We start from the raw sequence: 24,489 nt of genomic DNA on the forward strand, positions 1-24,489 counted from the left end.
GTGATTCGTATCATTGGCATGCAAATCATGGGAGGGAAAAGGTGGGCCGATTGTGTTATCCAGTGACCTTTCTCAGACCTTTCTCCATCCATGAGTGAGCTGGACGACGGGTACTGAAACTGAAAATCATCCCATTTTCTGGAAGAATATTTATACACCTTTTTCTAAATTGAGGTTCTCTTAATTTGTGTACAAGCTTAATTATTGACTTTGTGATTTGGGTGTGGACTTGATTAAAGATTTGTGAGGCCTATAAAATTTGGAGAAGTTTTTTTTATATCCTTAACAAGTTGAGTAACCTTTTCCTCGCACAAATCCGTTTTACATATACACGTACGTACGTACTCCACCCTTTTGTACATAATGCTCAATCATGATGAATATAGCGTCTCTCTTAATTCTTGTTTCCCTCAATTGTTTCACCACTGCCACTGCCACCCTAATGAATCATCAATGAATGAAACCGGGTGTAAATGTAACAAAACTCTGAATGCATGGCCCAAAACAAAATAAGTATCTCTGAATAAAATGAAGTCTGGATCGTCATCCCATCTGGCACGGGATGGCTACATGACGATAAATATATAAGCCTTTCCTTTTCCTTCCCGTAGCAGATTCAATAATAATGATGAAATGAAAACCTTAATTTGATTGGATTCTTGTGGAAATCCTCTCTCGTACACTATTTTTGTCTATGTACGATTCAATTTCCTTTTCAAACCATATTATGCAAGCAATAAGTAAGTATTCTCCTCTGGTGAAATTGAAACTGGAAATTAGCTCGCAGAACGGAATAAAATAGAATGGATGGAAATATAGCATAATTTAGGAAATCAATCCCCGCATCATTCCCATCAACTGGAACGAACCAATCCTATTTCGAAATATGTAAGGAAAGTAATTGTATGTAATCCTTTTTATTCGTGTCGTGGTGAGGGTGGTGCATTTTCATCTCCAGTGATGAAAACTTATCAATCATTTCCGTAGTCCGCACCCCCTCGCTCATCTGGTCCATTCTTTTCAGAGGTAGTTCGTCCTTATTTATCAGGAGCAGTAGTGCTGGTGGTGGTGGAAGCATTGTGTTTGGTGGGGGTTGTGCTGCATTGTATTATTTTTATTTTTTGGGAAGACATCATCTGCTCCTTCCTCCAAATCAAATCAGACATGAGAGAGATGGATTCGTAGGTAAAGGCATTGCTTACCTGAGAGAGAGGAAGATTGGGAAACGTTGGGTGCGGGTGATGAGATGATGTCACCCTTTCTGAAGACATATTATTATCATTATCATTATTATTCCTACAAATAATATGCATGACTATATCGCCAGTGTCAGAAATGTGTTAATGCCATAGAGCCGAGAAGAACTCCCCATAATGGCAGTCTTTCTTCCCTTTGTGTAAATTTAATCCGCTCAGCTCACAATTCAAGTGAGACAGACATTACTCGTCAGAATCAAAAGTTGAAAGAAAGTTGTGTTCAAGTAAGAAGAGGTGTTACTCGTGTTGAGGGCTAAGTAGCTTTTTACAATGAATATGCATACGGGAAGACCCATCATTGTGCACACAGCACATGCCAAGTCACACGGGGCACAAGACAGGGGAAAACTTGACACATTCAGCTGATAAGAATATGTGTTTGTACGATGATGGGAACGAATTAAGGGACCAACTAAATATGAGGCAAGCATAACGTTGTCGGAGGGTGAGTGAGAAGTAATGACGATACGAGAATTAACTAAACGTCGAAAATGTGACTCTTATGCACTTCTTCTCGGAGTGGTGGTGAGGTTAAGGGTTGAATTAGAATCCCATCAACAAAGATACAGAAAACCAAACCACAGCTCGGCTGGTAATTCCGTCATGACATAAATATTATACAGGCCAAGAAGTGTCTGGCTTAAGAAGGAGTGTGTAAAGGCAGTTATTATGATAAGATACGACGACGACGATGAGGAGGAAGGAACGCTGAAGGTGTCAAGTTGAAAGGTTGATTAGCGCAGAATGCAAGCACCACGACTGACTGCATGCATGGCAAACATTCGAAGAGTGACAAAATTGCACCATGTTCTCAACTTTGGTAAACAGGCAATAAAATTTTTATTAGCTGCCTCCAGTTTTTAGTGGTCCAGATTTTGGGTGAAACAAGTTTGACTCTTGTTATTATTGCCGTAAATGATGCAAGAAGAAGAAGAAGTCGTCGTCGTGGTAGTAGGAGTCGTTCGTACATATGTCGGACACCGGTCTGAAGTCGTACCACGATTGGTAGTGAAATAATGGAGGAGAGTGAGAGAAAAAAGCCAATCTATTTGAGAAATTGGATTTCTTTTGCGGAATATGAACGCCACGGGTGACAAGGTTTGTTAAGCAGTTAAAGTTAACCAAGTAAAGTATAAGGAACTCGTCTGACTCTTCTTCTTCTTGTACTTCTTCTACTTGGGGGGAAGGATATGAAGAATTCATCCAACTGTGTAATTGTAAGAATGTGCTGCATAGTAGTAAGTTAGTTAAGCCAGTCAAGTAAGGTGGTGGTGGTGGTGGTAAAAAGGTAATAAAGTGAGAATGCTAATGAAATTGGAAGGCTCTCTCTCTTGGCTTGGCTTGGCACACTGGCTCGCTGGGCTGACTTGAAGCAGAAAAGTGTGAAATGGAGAGGCTCATAAATTATTAGATTATTATAAGAAGAAAGAAGTGGAAGAGAAACTAAACTCGAAAAGTGCATAGTCCAGTCTCCTCAGAAGAAGAGTGTAAGGGATCAGATCGGAGAGAGATGCGATGCTGGCTAATTCTTCTAATCGGGGCAGAATGAGAATAAGAGGAGTAGGAGTGAGACTACTTCTGGAAAACTTATTATGAGTGCATCCCATCCTCATCATGACGGAAAGGATACTAATCTAATCTGGAGGATAAAAGAGACTAAACGGGGAAGAAAAGAGAAAAGTTGACGAAAAAGTTTGGTAACTTGTTTAGAGATGAGAAGGAAGGAACTGTATAGCAGGTCGCGGTAGGGGTCTGGCCTAAATTATTAATGGAAGACGCAGCAGACCTTTACCCCTGCCGCAGTCAGTCAGCCACTTCTTGCACCATCTTAGCCTCAATCCTCTCTCTTGGTCGGTGCGATATGATAGACCAAGAAGACCAAGTGATGGACGGACATCCATTACTGCACACATTTGCATATTCTACTCGAAGAATCCTCTTCTCTTCGGAACGGTCACTTGTCTCGATCCTGCTGGATGACGGTGACGATGACATGCCTCCATTTCTCTCAAAGTCCCCGGGTTTTACATGCATACGCGTAAATTCATAATTCCATCGTCGTGATGATGAACATCATCTCGGTAATGTGAGCGTCGACACAATAGTGGACGATTCGACACCTCGACTATTCTTCTCTTCCTCTGGACGACTTTCTTTGCAGCCGTACATTTTTTTGCACCCTCCACGCACGTTGTTTTCCTACTGACGGACATGTAACAATAATCATACTAATGGTACGACTGATGTGCCTGGAGACAGGAAGAAAATCAACGTATCGTGGTGATTTTTCTCCACAGTCGTTCGTCGTTACTATCCTGATCTAGAGTTTCTTTTGTTCTGTAATCATCACTCGGTTGGTAGGTGTCCAGTTGAGCAGTCGATGGCATCATCATCATCGCATCACATCAGTGGGACACATTTTGCAACAACAATAACAACAATGAAATGGCTACATGTGTTTTTCACTGACTTGTCTCCCACAAGAAATATTATTCCCTCTTGCGTTATGTCTAGAGCACAAAAAAGTGGGTTGGTTGGCATACACGACCGACCACGACTGATGATGAACACATAATAATTATCATAAACAAGGAGAGGAGCCGTTACCTGTGGGGGACGCTGACTTGGTCGTCTTGGTGAGATGGAGTTTTGCACTTTAAATATCACCACCACCACCAAGCACTTACAGGCCGAGGCATTGTTTCCTCCTGACAGGGGCTTCATCGCTATTATTGTATTGTAATTGGGAATCGATGATAAAGATGGAGAGATACGTTAATGAATTTACGCGGTGCTGATGTGGACCCTGGGAATGAATCATGGATTAGTCGTAATCATCATCATCAATAAGTCAGCCGTATAGTGAAGCATGATCGCGGACAATGTGCTATATCTGCGTGTTTCGAATATTCTTGATTAGGTTTGAGGAGGAGGCGGGCGGGTTGATTAGGGTAATGATCTCCTCGACACATGGAGATACCTATCGAGAAAGAGAGATATGGACGTATCTTGAGAGCTTAGAAATGCTTGTGCAGTATCGGGTGTAGCGATGTGTGATATCAAGGCATACTCGTAATTATGACGGCCTGCAGGCACCACCACTATTCTTTTCTCCCAAGTTGCGAGAGAGAAAAAAAGCAAGGAACGATATGATATGATATGAAATCTTATATTATATTTCCATCCTCGCGTTTCCATGGCAACGTTGTTGTGGCTGCTGCTAAAGTTACATAACGTTGAAGGAGAGACCTCGTTTAACAAATGTTTCACATTTTACGTAAAAGTGCACAAACCGCAACACAATACGGCAGCGGTTAAGACAAGATAATAATTTACTGCTCGAGCGGAAAACCGCATCCTTAACGTGAACGTGAGGACGCCGTGGTTTTTGTGGCGGATTGAGAAAACAAATTGCTTAATTTTTTGATGAAATCTTATTCCTAATAAGTGAGAAAACGCTTCAGGGGGTGAATCTAATTTGGAAAAACGAGCAAAATAATCGAGCAGATTTGGGGAATTTTATTCTCAATAGGAATGAAATGACTTGGTTATTTGCGAAATCAGGATTTATTGAGATGCGCAATATTAAGATTGCATAGTCAGTTGGAAGATGAGATGATAACAAGAAATGGCGTATGCTGGGTTTGACGTGCTGTTTTAAATTTAGTGTCTGCGAATGAAAAGAAATGCGAAATTTGTACATATTTTTCCAGTTATTAGTATCATTATTATTGTTCCCACGACTGCAGACAGACAGAGACGGACGGATTAAGCCCAACCCAAACAAACCCCCCATCATCCATCCATCAACTTCCTTCTCATTTTTTTCCCTTCAACGATTAAATTAAACTCGCGTTACAGAAGAAGTGGAGTTGATGATCTAGATTTTTATAAGTCTATCTGATTCTAAGAGTGGTACCTTGCACCCAACAATTAATCAGAAATGCAGTTCACACTTGCTTATCGTTTAAACGGTTAATTAATACACCGTATTTCCCATTGGTTGGTTGGTTGGTGGTATTGTTCACGCATAGTTATCGTATGTTCACTCCAAGTCTCCGCCTCAATTTCTGTGCTTTATTCCCCTGTCAAAGAGTCATTATTACCGCAGAGAAAGAAAGAGAGAGAGAGAAGCGCATATATGATTGTTCGGATAAAATGCTACAGAATTGTCCATGTTTTATTGTCTTCTTCTTTCTTCAGCTTTGATGCTCATTGGACAAGGAAATAATAATAAATCCTCTCATTTCAACGAACAAACCGATTTAATAACTCAACTTCCAGACGATGAAAACAATGTCTTGTTGTAACAAGGCTCTGGTAAAATGCTGCTGTTTTGAGAGACTACCTGCTGCTGGAAGGGAATGGAGGACATGACTTTTTTTAGCCTTGTGAACAACGTGACAACTTCATCATGAAGTAAATGTGGGATAAATATATGATGATAATCAGCAATCCCGGTTTCGGTGTCAAGTCAAAAACTTGTGCTTTGCTTGTGATCTGTTCATTTTTTCACAATTTTGCCTCGAGCAACCACGATCTCCAAGTAACGAGACACGATGATGATGACGACGACGACCTATAGAATGTTATCATCATCACTATCATGATTCATTTCGTGAAGCTAAAGTAGGAGAACCACCCCCACAAACAGAGCAAGAATATTTACCGTCAAGACGAGGATGATGAAATAAATTATTCATTACAGAGCGTCTTATTGTTTGTGATGTGACGCACAAAATGGATCACTCGTAATAACGTATTTTTATTTTTTTGATCACAGATTCCGGATAGACAATACAGACCACATCATCGATGTGAACCGGGACAACCTCCCCTACGACCAGGTGAACATTATTTGTCCAGTGTATGCACCAGGAACGAGCGAAGAAGATGCCGAGAAGTATATCATCTACAATGTAAGTACCCTCTTGCCTTCCTTCAGTAATGCGCATAGACGAGTGATGTAGATCAGTACCCAAACTACCATCATACGTACTTAGAACGTGCCAATAAGGGCAACTCTGGACGTCAGGACGATCACAAGTACGTTCTTCGTACCTTGTGAGTACGTCCCTGTAAGGTTGGTTTGTCGCCACTTTCAACGTACTATAGACCGTACCTGGATGGGACCTTTGTATGGAATAAGAACGTATATGGCCCGTTATTTTGTTCGGCATTAGTACGTACTTATTATGAATATAAATAACTCCTTGGAATAATACGAAATTATTTAATGTCTGGATCCCGAAGGACTTTATTATATCTAGTAGTACCAAAAATAACAGTTGTATTGCAATAAGCATGACATCAATACTACCAAACTTGATTATTCTACGATGGAACGTCTCGAACGGTTTTTTTCTGCAACATATAATTAATTAATAATATTTTCTGATATAATAAGAAAGATAAGAGTAAAATAAGCCTACATTCTGTGCTGCAATCCGCGCTGGAGCTTTCTTCAGATAATACTTTATGGCTTCGTCTGTATCTTTGCTGCTTGAGGCAGGAATTATTAGTCGAACTGCACCTTTAATGTTACACGATAATCTTAGTTGTGCATGCATATTGATTATTTATATACCTCGTGATAAATAACTTACGTAGGACGGACGAGTGGATTTCCGGGTAATTGCAAATTGCATGCTTTCCTGTTTTTCCGACAAAACTAAACGTTGTCATCATGGCATCAGTCATTAGTTCAGCCATGACTCGGTAGGCGGCTTCTGATGTCCGCCGTCCACCAACGAAAGACAATTCTTGAACCTAAATTGAATTCAAAGATCACTTAGATATTTTAATACATATATTATGAATATTATACTTCATATAATATTTTAAATATTTTTATTTAAATGTACCAGCGCATCCTTTATTTCATTTACTCGCATATGCTTATCTCCATCTCCAAGCTGCACGTTTCTCTCTCCAAGTTTCAAATTCTCTTCTAAAGTCTTCCAATCGTCCAGGTTAGCAATAGGGAAGTTGAACTGATTTGTCCTAGCTGAAATAGAAATGCCAGAAGCATTGTTTTGACGATTAAGTAGAAGCTGCACCGAATCATTCAGCTGTAGGACGCTCGCTGTTAGAAAGTCGACTTTACGAATCATCTGTTTTTCGAAAGCTGAAACGACAAAATAAATATCACCATTACTCGTATAAATAAATAAATATAGATATATAAGCGACCAATATTTAATTTCTCACTTTCTGTTGGTTGAGTATGTGTCAGAGTACTGTCATCATAATCAATCAGTCGTGCGCGGCCTATGCTCACAGTCTGAGACGACGATGGCGTATTGACCCTTCGATCTTCATTTACTGAACGAACTGGAGTGATTGATTTTCGAGCCATAGAAATCTCTATATAAAATGTAATTAAGCGCCAATACTAAAACTACATTTTACCAAAAGTTACAGATTCATAATATTTGGTTACCACTTGAGTTTTGTGATGACATCACATCGTTTTTTGCTGCGGTTATCTGCCGACGGTTTGCATCGACCTAAGAAACAATAACGAATGTGTGATTTTATTAGCAGAATAGTGATGATTTAATTACACTATTATTTACTCACTAAAACCAATTTTGGATAGCCATCATCACTATCACACTCCATGTCAGCATCTTCACCTTCTTCGTCGGATGATTTATTTTGGATTTTTGTTTGAGAAATTCTTCTCTTTCGCTTTGGTGGTACTTTGGTTCTGGACTCCTCGGCTGCACTGGTTTCAGCTCCTTTTTCCAGACGGACGAGCTTCTGATGGGCATCGTCGTACAGCCCTGTAAAAGAAAGAAATAATTTAAAAACTTGTGTGTCGTTCAGTACTCTCAAGTTTGCTAAACACAAATAAATTCGTAAAATATGAATCATACTTAGATAGGTACTTATGTATGCATTTTTATAATTCCATACCTATTATGAATTACTTATGTGGTTCAAACTTACCATATCCTTTCACCACTTTCACCTCGTAAAGTGTCCAAGAGGTTGGATTTGGGACTTCACCGGATAAAACGCCCTTCTTTAGCTTTCTGTTGTCCTTCCAAAAGGGGGGCCAGTAACAATATAAGACTTTTTCAATTTTCGTTATCCATTTTTGATGAACTATTCCGACTGATTTATCGTGGCCAAACTCCACCACTACAAATGGCAAACTAAATTCAACCAATGAGCAATCACCCATTACAGACTTCATAGAAATTATAGTTTAGTGAAGGAGAGGAAAAATGGCAAATTTTCCAGAAAACGGGAGTGCTGCACACTTCCTAAAAATTAAACTGACTGGGATTTCTTTAGTTACACGGGACAGTTCTGCCAACACCACGCCAACAATATTTGAGTCTGCCGGCACTTTAAATAACGATTCCTCCACTTTTAGCACATTGCCCCTACACATCAGTTTGTTATCGATTACATTAAAAGATGTAATTTTTATTAATTCACCACTTTTTAATTCGCATATATTATCCCCCAATTTTAATTTAATTTTAAATTTTTCACAAATTAATTCACTGTGTGCACTGTTTAGTATTAGTTGTGTATTATTAGTTTTTAATGAACTCGGATACTGCACAATATTACGTTTTTCCACAATTCTATTATGCACTTGCTGTAATGGAAACCTTTTGCCTTTAAGAAGAGATTGCAGATACCCCAAATGATCTTCGAATTTGAATGCACTAAAACTGTCTAGCGGCCCCAGTGTCAAAGCGTCTTCGGCCAAATGAACCAGCCCATGGACGTTATATGACATATGCTGGGCTCCATACAGCTCCGAAAATTTAATGACAAATGTTTTTAGTAGTGAGTGGGCATAAGAATTGAGTGTTTTATATAATGTTTTGCAGCATAAAATTCTAACTGCTAAATGTAAGCAAATAAAGTGGTTATAATATTTTTTAGGGAGAGTTGATTTTAAAACTACAGGTCCAGAATATAACAAAAATTGTCGTAACTCCGTAGCCTTCCACCTTTTAACCTCTTCAATTGCTCTTGGCTTACGAGCAAACTCGGAAGGAATGAACGGTTTTAGGCATATTAATTTTCTTGTTAAATTGAGTTTCTCCTTGCAAGATAAACGAAACTTGTTTATATTTCCACCAAACCATAATAACACTAACTTTCTAACAACACCCAAGCAGACTAAGTGCATGTATTCGTATGGGAATTGCTTGAACAAATTTATATTTAACCCTTCCAACTCGCTGGGAGAGTGATGATGATCTTCGTCACGTTTTTCTCTAAAACTTTTATCTGTTCGGGGGGCACAATCAACTTCAGGAAATGTCACTCTTCTTTCAATATATTCACCTTCTTGGGTACATTTTCCGCATCCAAAATAACCAGTGTGTCCTTTAATATTTAAAATGAATGCACGTGCTGGAGCATCACATATAAAGGAATGAATTTTAATTGCAATTCTTTTACCATTAAATTTAAATCCATTTTCGCACAAGTCATTCAATTCTCCAACAAATGCACTTAAAAAATCCTTTGATGCTTTTGGTTTTTCATTGCCGCAATATATCCCTACTTCTAAAATTAGATCCAGTTCAACCACACAGCATAAAATTGGCCAAAATTGTTTTCCTGTACTTTTAGCAATCGGCAAGCCATCAACACTAAATTGCAAGTTAAAAGCACTTAATTCACACTTAGGGGGTGTTAGTTTACTTAGTTGGAGTTGCAGTCCAAAGTGACAATATTCACCTGGCTCAAGATCTATAATGTTGATTTTCCTGGGAGTTTTTACTAACGATCTCGCGTCGGATGGTAAGGAAGAAAAACAAGAATGCTTTTTCAAAATTTTCAGCAAGTCTGTTGCCGACGAATGAGTTATCTTGTTTTTTACACACCACTCATGTAATTCTTTTGAAATATCAAACTCACTTAAACACTCTTCGCTGGTTGTATCAAAATTAGTTTTTGAGTTGTAAGTATTTTGAGAATCGTTACCAATTATATAAGTTGAGTGTGATTTTGGTTCTCCCCTTTCTTCCGTAAACAAACGATCACATTCAACTTCTGGGTTAGATCTCAGACTATTTAATTGCTCGTTTGTTGATGAACCATAAAATATTTTGTATGAATTTCGAACTCTCTGATTAGTAGCTCTCTGTAATTTTCTTTGAAAAGATTTTTTTTTGTACATTTTTGTAAATGATTGATTATAAACAATGTCGGAAAGTTAAATATTCCCGAGGTGAGGAACAGTTTTTAGCGTCTCGTTATATTTGGACGAGATAAGTACGTTCAAATATAGGTGGCTTGTAAAGGAATCATTGGAACTAAATTAGCACGTTCCTGGTTCAGCCGAAATGAGTCGTGAAGAACGGGTACTTCAGGGATTGGACCAGGAACGTTCTTAGTTAGTACATAACGGACTAGACGCATCTGGCACGTTTGGCACCCTTATGGGAACGTTCTAAGTACTTTATGGTAGTTTGGGTATGTTCACCAATTTACGAGAACCGCTGCATTGCCAAACCACGCTACGAACAGTTTAATCTGAATCTGTACCACATTTAAATATGCATTTATTTTGCAAGAATTACGATTACGGCATAATCATGATCTTTATTATTTTGTTATCAAATTTACTCATAAAGAGCGAGCACGATGCGATGGTGCGGTGCCATATTATAATTTTATCTTGATTTCATTTCCATCAAAGCATCCCGCACACATGACACATGACACATTGACAGGTCGGACGGAATTATGAGTGAGTCGGCACGTTTGAAAAAATGCTTTCTTTTTTGTATCAAATTCCTTCCCATGGATTCGATGGATTCATAAATACATTCAGCGAGCAAAGTAACTCAGCCTCAGTCGGATGCAGACTTATTAAAGAGTTGACAACAGTTGAACCGCGATGAGAATGACATAATATCGGGTTTATAAAAAAGTAAAAGAAACATGAATTGATGCCCTTGTAAAAAAAGCACTTTTAAAAATTTAATCCCAATCTAAATCTCAATCAAACAAATCTCTCTCTCTCTCTCTGACTTCATGGATGGACTTGATCTCGATCTCTTCGTCTTGTGTGTATATCGCTCGTCTAGTGACATGGATATAGTTTTGTAGTCGTCGTGACGGTACTGTTCTGCAGAGAGAGACAGGAATTTAATCTTAAAAGAGTCCCAGTTGTCGTGAGGACAATAACGGACCAGTTCACAAAAGGAGACGACGACGACGAAGACGACGAAGAGCTCAGCAGAGGAACTCTCGGCGAGAAGGGAATTCATATCGTGATGATCATCATCATATATCAAAATGGGATTTTTACCTTCTTAGATGGAGTGGGGACTCTATCCGCATCTCGAAAAAAGGAAATAATGGGTATCATATTTATTTAATTCGGATGCATTTTCCTCGGATCTCCTCATTTTCAAAATTCCTAGAGAAATGTTTGTCCACACAAAAGTGGGGGGTTCCCCCAACACGGAGAATAATAAGAGAAATATAAAATCTGTCAGTGCGTAGCGGCAGTTCCTTTAAGTCTCAATTATTATCCAACAACCCATGTATTTTTGTTCAGTAGCTGTTATCAGCTCGTGTTCGGTTGAACAAGCCTATTTATGTGCGGCGGCATTACTATTTGTTTCTTTTATGCACGTTTCACACAAAGCGTGGTGATGCAAAAGTCGTATCTTACTTATTTTACTCGTGTATTTTCGAAAGTTGAAATAAATTTGAGAATTTTTTAAAGGATTTCGCATCTAAAAAAATATGTGAAGCAGAAAAGAAGGGTTGAATGGAGTGGTGGAGTGGAGTGGAGGAAAATAAGTAAGAAGTAAAAAAAAATGATACAAATCTTCCCCATTATTGTTCTCGCTATTACATAAGTGCAGTTCGAGTCACGTTTTGTCCCCGTTTTCAATGCTTATTACTTACTTAGTTGCAACTCGACTGAAGAATGAAATTTGTGAAAATGTTCTAATTCATTTTGTGTGACTGACTGACTGACTAAAGTTCGTTTAGGAATGTACTTTTTGGGTACAGATTTTCTAATAATTTCAATTTTAAAGGGAACAAAATCATCGAAAGTTTATACTTTTTGTTCAGTTTAAACTACACTGGCACGATTTTTAATTGTTGATGGATAGAAAGAGGTCAAATGTTTGTTTGTCATTTGCGGTGATTCTTCTTTTTGCTCTGTTTTGTTTCATGTAAATTTTCACAAAATGTAAGGTAGCAATCAAGAAAATAACGAGGATACAAATTAAATCAAGGATGCAAACAGTTCCCAAGGGGCAGATGGAGATGGATGGAAAATTTGGTCTAATTTCTTACAGAATTTTAACAAGGCTCACTCACGTCCATTCTGTGTTCGTCGAAAATATTTATTTATCAAGAAGGCGATGATCTGGTGGGAAAGTTCTTTGGAATTTGTCCTCCTGTAAAATAGATGCCAATCATTTCAGCCTCTCGCAGGCTTCCTATTGGCATTTAGCAGAAAGTAAAATCCAATCGCTGCTTAATTTGCGAGGAGAAATGCAGAAAAATGGAAAGAATGCCAAAAAGAAGAAGAATTGATTGCGTCCGGCGTGTGGGACGTCGTAATCTCTCTCACTTCTCATCTGCAGTTTGTCGATATCTGTTTAAAATTCGGGACATGAAACATTATTTAGTATTCAATTAATGCTCTCAGCCACCTATTTAACGCCAACATCTATTAACTCTGTTCAATTGATAGATTGAGGAATTAATGGGATTGAGAATGGGATGGGTGTGATTTTAACTGCATAGAAAGTAAAATCTCTTTCCCATAATAAAAAAGAATAATATCTTCTGCTACATCTTTTTTTAAGTGAACAACTTCCTACGCAAAAATTGAATTATTTAATGACTCCGTCCTCGTCCATAAGTACGCTACGCGCATCATGTGGGTCGCACACGTATGGATACCTACCTACCTACACCTCTCGATAGGTAGCCAACTAATCTTCACAGAAGACGAGTCAACATCTGCAAATGTGTAAAGCAAGTGGAATCACTCTAATTGAAAAACTTGAGCAATTTCAATTTCCACTCGCTGAGTAATTGAGTTTCGTCGAAGGGTGATTTATGACGAGAATTTTGTCCTGTTTGTGCATGAGATTATGTACATATTAGCATCCATCTCGACAAAACTGGCTATTTGTTTGTTTTGGAGTGATGGAAAATTAGTAAAATTTTGGCGCACAGTTGGAGATTTGCAATAATATTATTACTTCTGTTTTGGGTAAGGGAGAGAGAAAAAAAACAGCAAAAATATCGAATCGCATGTATGCATACGCGTCCATCCCCAGGTTTGGGTTATTTCTTGGCTGACATGGATATGTTGGTGATGAGTGATGGTTGGAAAACTAGTTGTTGTTGAGACATCGAGGAATATGAAGTCGTGACAAGTTTTCCCCAAATGTGCAGAATCAAGTCGGGATTATTAAGTAACAATAACGAATCTAAATTATACAAATGAATGATGAGGGTTTCATCAAAGCCTAAGAAGAAATAATAATCAGGGTCGATAATCAATAGATTGATTTACTATTTGAGGAGAGAATAAGGTCACAAATTATTCTTGAGAGGAGATCATGTCTTGGTTTGGCTTGGTTGACGTGCACCCCGATGTTTTAACAGATTTTTGCAGTGTGTCTGGCTACTAATATGGTATCGAATTTCGTATGGGTTTTGGCCACAAGCCATAACATTTAGTAATATGTAGTACATTCATACGTCCTCCTCCTCCTCCTCTTCGTCTAGTTTGAAATAAAAGAAAATTAGTTGAAAACTTGGCCCATTTTAACATCAGGACAAAATTGAGTAAATAAAGTTTGTATCTGAATTTTTTTTTAGAAATTGGTGAAAATTACCATTTACATATAAGTACAAACTAAACACAAAGTTTTTTTACCGTTGGAGAAATACTCATTATGAAAATTTGTGCGTTAACTTTTACAAGAAACTTTCAGTCGTAATAATATAATGCATAAACACGTTGTTAAAAAAAAAGTTTGAATAATTTCGAGGTGGAAAAAGTTAATTGCGGTGGAAAAGTGGGAGCAAAATTTTGTTACGTGGTGGTTTCTTTCCGTGTAAATGTAAAACTTAAAAAAGCATGCCACATAGATAAACAGATAGGCAAAGGCAAAGGCAACCATGGCATAATCAGAGAGAGAGAGAGAGAAGAAGCCATTAAATATTTATGAGAGTTCGACATGCACCGAAACCTTACTTACTCGTGTACCACCAAGACTTACTACCCTTAAGTATTTATTAGTTCAAAAGTGATGGCTTTATTAATTAAGGGTGCTCTCTTCTGTTCTAGTCAGCAGTTTAAGTAGTAGTTTCTCCATCGATTTCATATTTTTGACAAAATGTCTCTCTAATGACGGCACCAAGCATTGCGAGAGAACAGCAGGAAGAAGGGAGACACAGAATGCACAGACCTACTTGGGAATACATTCACCTTATCAGTGTATTGATCTAAAGTCATACTTGATTTCAAATTAATCCGGTCTTTGATCAAAGTAAAACTATGTACATTTAAAATTAATGAAGTACTTTGAACCCGACTGACTGACTGCAAGTTTAGTCCTCGTCACAGCCAGGATATGAAATGATAGCCAATTTTCCTCCTCGGTTTTAGAGAGCAATTAACAGAATAATATCCAATCTGGATTGAGAGATGAAAGGGAACTCGTCCAGGTTTCGAGTGTCTCCATGGAAGCAAGAAAGTCAAGAGTGTGGCTGTTAATTAGGAATTATTTAAGGGTGAAAGTAGCCTATACCCACTGCACTACATGTTTACATGCACTATATACTCACTCACTTCCTGCCTGTCCTCCTCCCGTGTATGCAAATGACAGGGCGGCAACCACGCCACGAAATGGATCGGATTGACATAAAATCAAACCCTGTGCACGTGTAGGAACCATGATGATGATGATGATCGTGCCATAACACATAATTTGCCATCAAGAAATCTTAAAGTTCCACCCAAAAGTTGTTGGATACGTATTTATTCCTCCAATTTTGTGATTCCCTGCGCTCACCTGGAGGCAGGCCGCATTCCTGGTGCCTTATATATACTTATTGATTATATGATGTGACGTGCCTATTGATTGATTGACTTTGGCATATCAATATATTTACATACATGCTTTCACACACATACACGCAATAAGTTTGGCCTCGTATTTCTACATAAAAATAATAATAACCATAAAATACCAATAAATTTATGTGTATCTCACAGTTGGCGTGATTGATTAAAGAAATCCTCCTCGAGCTGGCCCATAATACAATCATAATTTTACATACATTACAAATATTTCTTTGACATTCCATTCGTCGTAACTGTGATGCATGCAAGCATTGTGAGCGCAGAGCGGGTCTAAAAAATGATGGGAAAAACGATTTACGTTTCTTTCTGGGTCAGGCACTTCAACACGTTTTCATCCCTGAAACAATACACCTTTTGTTGTAGTGGAATCGTAGCAGTATCTTTCTTATCATCGATGATGAAGCTTTCTGAGAGAGGAACAAAGATATTGAAAAATGGATGGATGGATGGATGGACGGGTGGATGGATTGGGATTGAGGAAAAGAGAGGCATTGTTGTGTCCCTCTAATTATAAATTTGTCCTAAATTCCTTAATGAGCAGGGCAGCTATACAGATTTAATGAGTCCTAAAAAGAGAGAATACATAACCTTTAAATATTCATTACTTTCAACTTTTCGTCACCATTTTCGTCGGAAATAAGAAAAACTTGAAAAGAATTCCAACTTCCAAACCGTGTTGGACACTTGATTAGTCTCATAACGTAATGAAGTCAGAGTTCAACCGCCTTTAGAACCGTCTAGTCGTCGTCTTGGTCGTCGTCACCCAAACCAAGAGCCGAGTTGTTGATAGGGCGCGCGTCACTTAAATTGGTGTGAAGATTTTTTGTGCTTTGCTCAAACTAGTTGTTGCGTTGATAAGCATGAAAGATTTATTGGGATGGCTGGTTAGCTAATGGGATTAAAATGTGAGACAAATTTTTATACATTATGTATATATTTTTTTTTATCATCCCGATATGATTATCTGCAGCAGCGGTCGTTGTCGTCGTCGTCCTCCTCCGTCCACTATTGCCTACACTCTACTACTGATTTATTTCATCATGTTACAATTTCGCCCAGGAGTAGATACGTACGTTTGCTGCTATGCCACATTTTACATAACCAAGAAAGAGGATAGATAAACAAAATAACCCAACAAATCAAGATTTTAGGTAACCCAAGCCGGGAGGCATTTTGCAAATTTTTAAACGCATCCATTGAAAAAATAATCAAATAAAATTTACTCCGTTACTTAAAATTACTTTGGATTGGATCATTGACAGGTTTTATGTGGAGTCGCTCCTTGGAATGAGAATGAGACTGATATTGAGGATCGATACATACATATGCAGCCGGTTCTCTATTTTTTATCAGGCAGGGAGATAATTTATGAGGCATTTAGCTCATTAATCAATCGCCCATTACTCCATATCCCAAATTCTAGGAGATAGATACGGACAGATAGATACATATTTTCCCCAAGTTCATCCCATCTGCAACAATGTGTGCATAGAGGCAAAGGCAAGTCTTGATGGAAATAAAGTGTAGCAAGAAAGGCATAAAAGTTTTTTTAAACCTCTTCTTTCCACATCATCATGCACAATCAATGATGCGATTTGACCGACTTGATCTCAAAAATTGGTGTGTAGTGCAAACTATTTATTACAAAGATTTAATGAATTGGGGTTTAGTTGTTAGAAAATACGGTTATTTCCTTGCCTTTTTCTAAACACAAAGTTTGTATTATGCACTAGCCTATCGATTAAGTGCGATTAGATAGAACTTTACACCTCTTTTTATCCCTATCAATTCTTCCACTTGATATAATTTACTCGCAAATAATTATACTTAACAAATTACAAAAGTACATATTTCATTAGAGGTTTCGATTCAGAGAAAATTTTAGAACAGGAAGAAATAAAAGTAGGAAAGAAATATAAAAAATTCGTTATCTCGCCAAACCATGCAAGTTGCCCTGGACCAACCAGTTATTGTTTTAAGTAAGAGAACGAGGTACTTGTTCCTGTTACTTTTGCTTGGAGCTGGACAGGTTAAAAAGTTGGATGGTGGTTGATGTTGGTGGCATTATTAGTATAAGTTAGTGATAAAACCATTAACAAAGTAAAGTAAGCAGGCATCCACCAAGAATGACCAAGAACAACACCACCTTTCCCATGTTTCTCCTCCTAAGATAATGCGACTCCTTCTTCCTAATTGTAATTTTATATCGTTGTTTTGTTATTGTTATTAATGCAAAATAATAAATGGCGGAAAAATTCCAATCGTGGTTACTTCAAGAGTAAAAAAATTCTATATATGTAATCTGGCACGGCAACACTCTGCCCAACAACAATGTGCCAGACTGAGGAGGAGGCATAATAAAAATATTAATAATGTCTGCAAGTATTATTTATACGGAGATGTGTATGCATGCAGATTATGCAGTTTACTCGATGGTGAAATATGGTCACTTTTTGAGATGATGGGAGTTATCAAATCGACTCGTATAATTTATAACATTTTTAGTCAAACTTGTTACTTGCAACTTGTCTGGTTTTTAAGGATTTTTTTTCTCTTCTGAGAAAATATATAAAGACGGTGAGACGAGACGATACGCGAGACGAGGACGACGACACACCCAATAACCCCCGAGGGGGTGGAATGAAAATCTGCCCGTAAAAAAATATTTTTATTATTGGACACACGCCTCCCACAAAAGTGGGGAGATGAATATAATTGTCGAGAGAAGAGATGGATAGAGAGATGATTTTATAGATTTGGAGTGGAGGCCGGAATGCAAAATGTAAAAATGAATGCGAAATGAAATAAATAAAAGACGTTAAAAATTAATACGGAGGAGGAGGACTTGGTTAAAAGTTAGCAGCAGGTTGTTAATAATGAAGGGCAGCCCCATGCAACAGCAACTAAATATTTTATATGATACACTTACATGCACATACACACACACAGACCGAGTTTAAGAGATGGATGAATAGTGGATGCATGCACTTTTATACGCCGAGAGAAAGAAGGTAATCAGACAAACGTCAAAATTATTACTTGTCACAAATCACTTTTTATTATTATTGCTTTGCTTACTGGTTAGTTCACGTTGGATTTTGTGGTACGAGAGATGAGGTCTAAAAACACTAATAAAAACAGTGTATAAAGAAAGACGGGTAGTACATATTTTGTAGTACGGCAGCCGCATATCAGCGTTTATGTGTGTATACTTACTTATTTTAGGTAAGATTCACTTCATTATTAACAAGTGTGCAGGGAAGACCAATTTAATAATAGCAGCACATAATCCCACCGTGTTATTAATATATTTCGCACGAAATGGTGGAGTGCGTCTTCTTCTTCTCGGCTTATAGATTCTTCAGATGAGACATTTATATCTTGCTCCCCTATCAATAATATGCTAATTTTGGGTCCCTCTTCTTCCTACTTCCTTGGAGATTCTCCTTACTTATCTACTTGCTGCTATCTTTGGAAGAATGCATAACTATTATTACGTGGGGAACTCTATGGGGGAAAATTGTGACATTATTCCACCTTATTATTTACTGATGATGAAGAAGCCGTGAAGATTTCAGCATTATTTTTCTCATGAAAATAGTAGGATCCAAAATAAAATAGGAAATTGGTTTATAATTGTTGCCCATATTTGGCCCTTTTAAAAAAGGAAAGGGGTTGGTACTTGTGCGCATTTAAAATTGTGGGGTGAGTGAGCACCACCACCGCGACAAGTGAGCAAATTTGGATAAAACAAAGCATAGCAATTACTGGCTCATGCTCAAAAGTAAATTCTTCTTGTTGCATATTTATAATTTTGTGGCAAGCAACAATTTTAGAAATTTGTTGCCATGGTAATTTACTTCCTTTTCCTGCCTCGTACATATCTTGGTTGATATGTATTATGTGTTGCCATGGTGATTATGATGATGACCATTATGCAGACAAGGTCCGACTTTCTGCTTGTAAACTTGTAAAATAAAGTGAAAATGCTGGAGGGCTTTGTCCGTCCGTCAAAGTCAAGTCAAGAAAGGGTGTAGAATTTCACATAATTTTAATTCCTTGCAGTCATCCAACTCGTCGTCGTCATCACTCTGACTTCTTGATGGTAGAGTTTTAGTTCTTATCTTGGATAAGGGATCAGTTCGTTCAGCAGCAGTGCAGCCATTCTTCCTTCCTTTCCTCCATATGCAATTTACGTACCATTTCATTTTATGTTTACGGGATGACGATGATATCCAACGACGACTGCAATAACCATCAAGGCTGAAAAAAATAATATGGTGGTTGGTCGGTGGTAGCTCATTGTTTTGCTCACTACTTACTGAAATTTGTAATTGTGGTTTCGTCAGTTTAGCTAAGTTGTGGTCAAAACAGAGAGAAACAAAAAGAATTATTAATTTAATGATGCATGGCAACCAGCACAGTTTTCAAACCTGGTTTTGCAATGCATATTATACATACAGAAAGCTTCAAATGGTAATAAAGGTGTGTGTAAATGCTAATTTTATTATTCGCACACACACACACAGATCCCCATACAGCATGGTATTTCAGTTTTTAAGAAAACGAGGACTTGTTATAAGATTTGCATAAATATATAAATATTAGTTACTGTTAAATATTTAAGACAATCAAGCAGATGAAAGGCTGGGTGGATGGATGCGGATTATCGCCCAAGTATCGTATCACATACACGCTCTGATTTGCAATTCTGGTCACAACCGTCTCAAATTGTGGTGATGGATTAAAAGATCATCACACACACACAAGAACTCGATGATGAACCCGACACCAACCACACTACACCCCCCGGTTAATGCAGTGTCTGTAGAAAGCTCTCAAAATACCAGGTGCGGACATCGCCTCCATGAAATTCGGTGTTTTTTTTTCATTTGAAAAACAGATTGACAGCTAGACATCAATTTACATTAGTGTAGTTTGAGAGATAAGCAGCAGCAGCAGCGGCATCAGGAGCAGCAGGAGGAGAGAGAAGCAGCCATAGGGGAAAAAGTAAAAGAGATTCAAGAATTAAAAAGATGTTCCCCTTTCGTTAAATATTATGGTGGTAGTCCTCCTCGTATAGTGGTGGCAATTTGGGCCTTCTGACTCATTATCATTACCCAACATTTAACATTACAGGACACTGGTTTAATTTTCACCTTGCGGCGAATTTAAGGGATTAGTTGTTGCAGTTCTCTCCTTGCCCCTTAATTTAATAGAGCTCAGAGAACACGGTGATTTGAGACAACCAACATAACGGCATTATTATCGTCCATCTATCTCCTCCATGCAGGTAAATTCAGAATGTTTGGGGAATTTGTGTAGGGATGAAAAAAGGAAATATTTATTCAATCACGCCTCCAGGGTTTAGCGGACATAAAAGACGAGACAACAACATATACACAACACGCGATACATAATCGGGACTCTCTCTTCTCTTGATTACGGCTCTTGTTCTTGGGCAGCAGGCTTTCAAAAAATATTAATATTCAAAAAAGGACCATGAGTAGTGTTATGTCCGTCAAAAAACGTATTGCAGGCAGGCAAGCAAAATGCAGCCACATTACGAGGACGATAATGTTGTACACCTTTCTTTATGATCTCTCTCCAGAATCATAATCAACCTCATTAATTGCATTCATACCGACGTCATTACGAAGGAGGAGGAGAAGCTGGCAAGAATTCCAAGCATTTTGAAAGCACATCTTCCTTTCAATTTTTCTAGTGAAATTCCAAGTAAAATCTGCCCAGAAAAAAAGAAACTTCTTCTTTTTCTCGTCCGGGTTTCAATACTGTCACCGAAAGTCTTGCAACTTATCCATGTTTCTTTGCTTTCCACCACCACCTGTCAATTTCACTCTAAACAGTGGGTTGATTTACTGCGTGCATTTTATACAGCTTGTACTCTACAAATTTGGAGAAATGCACTGATTTTTACGGGATAAAGTAAAAGTGGTTGCATTCATGTACATACACGCGCGTACGTACGTACGTATGGTAAGTGTGTCTCCATATTATGTACGTCTGGTGGGGACTGGGGCATAATTCATCTCTCCTTCCGAACCAAGAGGGTGGTGCTGGGGGTAACCAAACTCCATTTAATTCTTCATCCCTCTCTCTCTCCGTGCTTTCTTTTCCGTGTCAAACAAACAAAATGTGGGAAGAAAGAAGGACGACGGAAGCAAGTAAGTGTGCTTACTTGGAGATTTTTGGGTGTCGGGGAGAAGTAAGGAGTTGCATTTCCTTATGCAAATGATGGCTTTTCCCGAAAATTCAATTTCCACTGGGTGGGTCTTCTACCCCGTCCCGTAATGGAGTGCGTATGTACGTATGTACGTATGCATGTGGTATGTAGTGCGAGTGTGGCTGACTTGTTCTTCTCAAAGAAAAATAAACTTATTTCGTGTAAACGCCAAACCCAAGACTTATTTCTGCCTCATTTATTTATTCCCCTCGACACGAAAAAAAACAGCGAGGAGCGAAACCAGGAGTACATTTCGGCCATGTCTGTCGTCAATTTCTCTCTCTCTCTCTCTCCATGATAATGAAACTCTTAAATGGTTCTGATTTATTTTAAAGAGGAAACAGAAAATTTAACCCGGATTTACTTAATTGAATTTGGATGGAAATCATCCTCATTGACAACATATTTTAAAAAAGGAGGAGGAAAAAAATCCATTGTAGTTCTGTTTGGTTGTTGTATTTAGCATCCGTCAAGTTCCTTTCCCAGGTCACAGCATGTATTCAATTTCATCCATTAGTTGATGGATGGATTGGATGAGCAGGAGCAGGAGCAAGTATTTGCTCTGTGTAGGACAAAAGAGAAACTTTTTAAAAAAAAGTGGGTACTGCGTAGCTTTTTCGGATCGTAATGGTAAAAATGGCAGGAGGGTGTAACAACAATGCTCGCTACGCGTGTGTCACTCATTCAGGCAGAGAGAGAGTGGTCGTTCGTTCGTTAGTTTGTCACTCCATTGAAGAGCGAGGACAATGGAGGAAATGTGCATATATGCGAATTATGTGGTGTGTGCTGTCTGTAATAGGAGTGTGTGACGGGTGATTTGATGGTAGCTGGGCCCTGCTAACGAGATTTTTGAGTCGTCGTCGTCGTCCTTGTTGGAATAAGTAGAATATGGAAAATATGACTACCCGCTGTTGATTGGTTGGCATCCTTTTTCGGGGATGTGTGTACATGTGTACACTCCGCAAGCAGACATGCATGTGCTGATTCATTATGACGGAAGAAAAAGAAGAAGGGAGACAAGTTCTTCAAGGGTTGTTAACATTACAGGTTCACCCGGGTAACGATGCATTATCCGGTGAAAGGAGGGTGATGTCGGGTTGAATTACATTTGTGTGCACGTTTTCCATCCACTCACTCAAACCATTTTTACCTTTGCATACTCCTTGATGCACGTGTGCTAGCTACTTTGCCTACCTGGCCAATAATTTGGATGAGGGGGGTCACCATGGCAACCCCTCTGATTATGTTTATGTCTGAAATCTTAAAAAATGTTTCAAGCAGCAAGGCATACATAATTCTGCTTCCTTCTCAATTGCGATATGGCGATGATGATGGTGATGACGATGAAGATGTAACTTTGTGATTGATGAAAGTGCGAAGAGAAATCAGATTCCGATAGAAAAAAGAGTGACTGACTGCGACTCTCGACTGGGATCATATTTTATTTTTATTTTATTTTCCCCTCACGAATGACGCGATCTTTGCTTAGTTGGGCGACCATGTTATCCATCATCTTTTTGTGCCATGTTTCGGATGAGTCGTGCGTTTTTGAGGATGTGTAAACCCACCAGCGATGGAAGAAGACGGAGAAAACGGAGCCATGGATGGGAGATAGATGAGCGTGAGGGGAGCTCAAGTGGTAAGGAGCGTCCCAGTTGGCTCCATACCGTGCTATTTCATATTTATTCCTCCGTCGCCGAGAATGAAGGGACGACGACATCTTTATTATTAATGCGCTCAATGTGACGAGGACGATAAAAGGGATTGATTCCTCCTTCGATAGAGCAGCTAAAGTGTTAACAATGTCAACAAGAAGATTGAACGGAAAGGATGCCGCATTATACGCAATAAGTTGCTTACTTACTTGGATGGATGGATGGAAACGTGACCAAATTATGGAGATGGCATAGTTCAAAAGTCTACAGTTTAATAAGTTGGGCTGCTTATTTGTATAGATACATATTTTCATCAGGGGTGAAACGTAATGACGACGAATCCCATTGGGCACACTAATAATCAAAAAATTTCAAAGTGGATCCATACTTTTTTCTTATCATTTCCATCATCGTCTCGTTAAATTGGAGTGGATACTGGATGGACACGCGCCTCTCCGACTTGCTTACTTTCTCCTCCTCGGAGAATTCACTTTCTGAATATTAGGAGTTTTTCCTGACTAACTATTAATGGGCTTTGGTTCTTCTTGGTTAGTTAATGTCTCAAAGTATAAAAGCAAGTGAATGGAGGAACGAGATTAAATGTATTGATGTGACATGACGTGATTAAGTGACATGTGACATTATTATACATCTTTTAGTTTTGTGGATAAGTGTCGGACAAGATTTGACATTGGATTGGATGATAAATGATGTCGCATTCCACTCTGCTGATTGCCTACCATTCATAAGAAAGTCATACAGTTACATATTTATGTGTGTACCTACTTGCGTAGTTATCTGGTGCGTTCGCCAAGTGTAATGCGCAACATTAGCTTGTTATGAAACATTTCTTGGAACCGTGAAATGGAAGAATTGTGAAACAAAATATTATTAAATTGACGTTTGTGTCCCTCCCGTCGCCGTAGAGAGGTGGGTGGTGGTGATGGTGTGGTGACGGTAGTAGTTTTATTGAATGGGGATCTAACGACTTTTGAGTAGTCTTTATGACACAAGGAAAAGGGTCGTCGAGCTGATAAAAATGGTGCCAACAACAATTGGCTCATCAAGTTGAAAAGCATCCCTGTGTTTTTCCTACTCCTCCTCCTCCTCCAGAAATTGATATTGATTTCAATATACATATCACACATTTCTTCTTGTTACCTGGCATTTATTAAAGGCTGGCCTGCTTATCATCACGAAAAAGCGGCATCATGA

The 24,489-nt window shown here is 38.5% G+C and overlaps 1 protein-coding gene across 2 annotated transcripts in view; it reads left to right on the forward strand.

The window, feature by feature from the left end:
- The window catches only part of LOC110858241 (ephrin-B2), a 103,656-nt gene that overhangs the window by 73,551 nt on the left and 5,616 nt on the right, over positions 1-24,489 (forward strand). For both annotated transcript variants that reach the window (XM_022106925.2, XM_022106923.2), the window contains one exon: positions 6,040-6,175. In XM_022106925.2, coding sequence (XP_021962617.1) covers positions 6,040-6,175 — 136 coding nt within the window. The remainder of the gene's footprint in view (positions 1-6,039; positions 6,176-24,489) is intronic.

The sequence above is a fragment of the Folsomia candida genome, unplaced genomic scaffold (assembly GCF_002217175.1).
Source record: "Folsomia candida strain VU population unplaced genomic scaffold, ASM221717v1 Fcan01_Sc020, whole genome shotgun sequence".
In the NCBI taxonomy this organism is placed as follows: domain Eukaryota; kingdom Metazoa; phylum Arthropoda; class Collembola; order Entomobryomorpha; family Isotomidae; genus Folsomia; species Folsomia candida.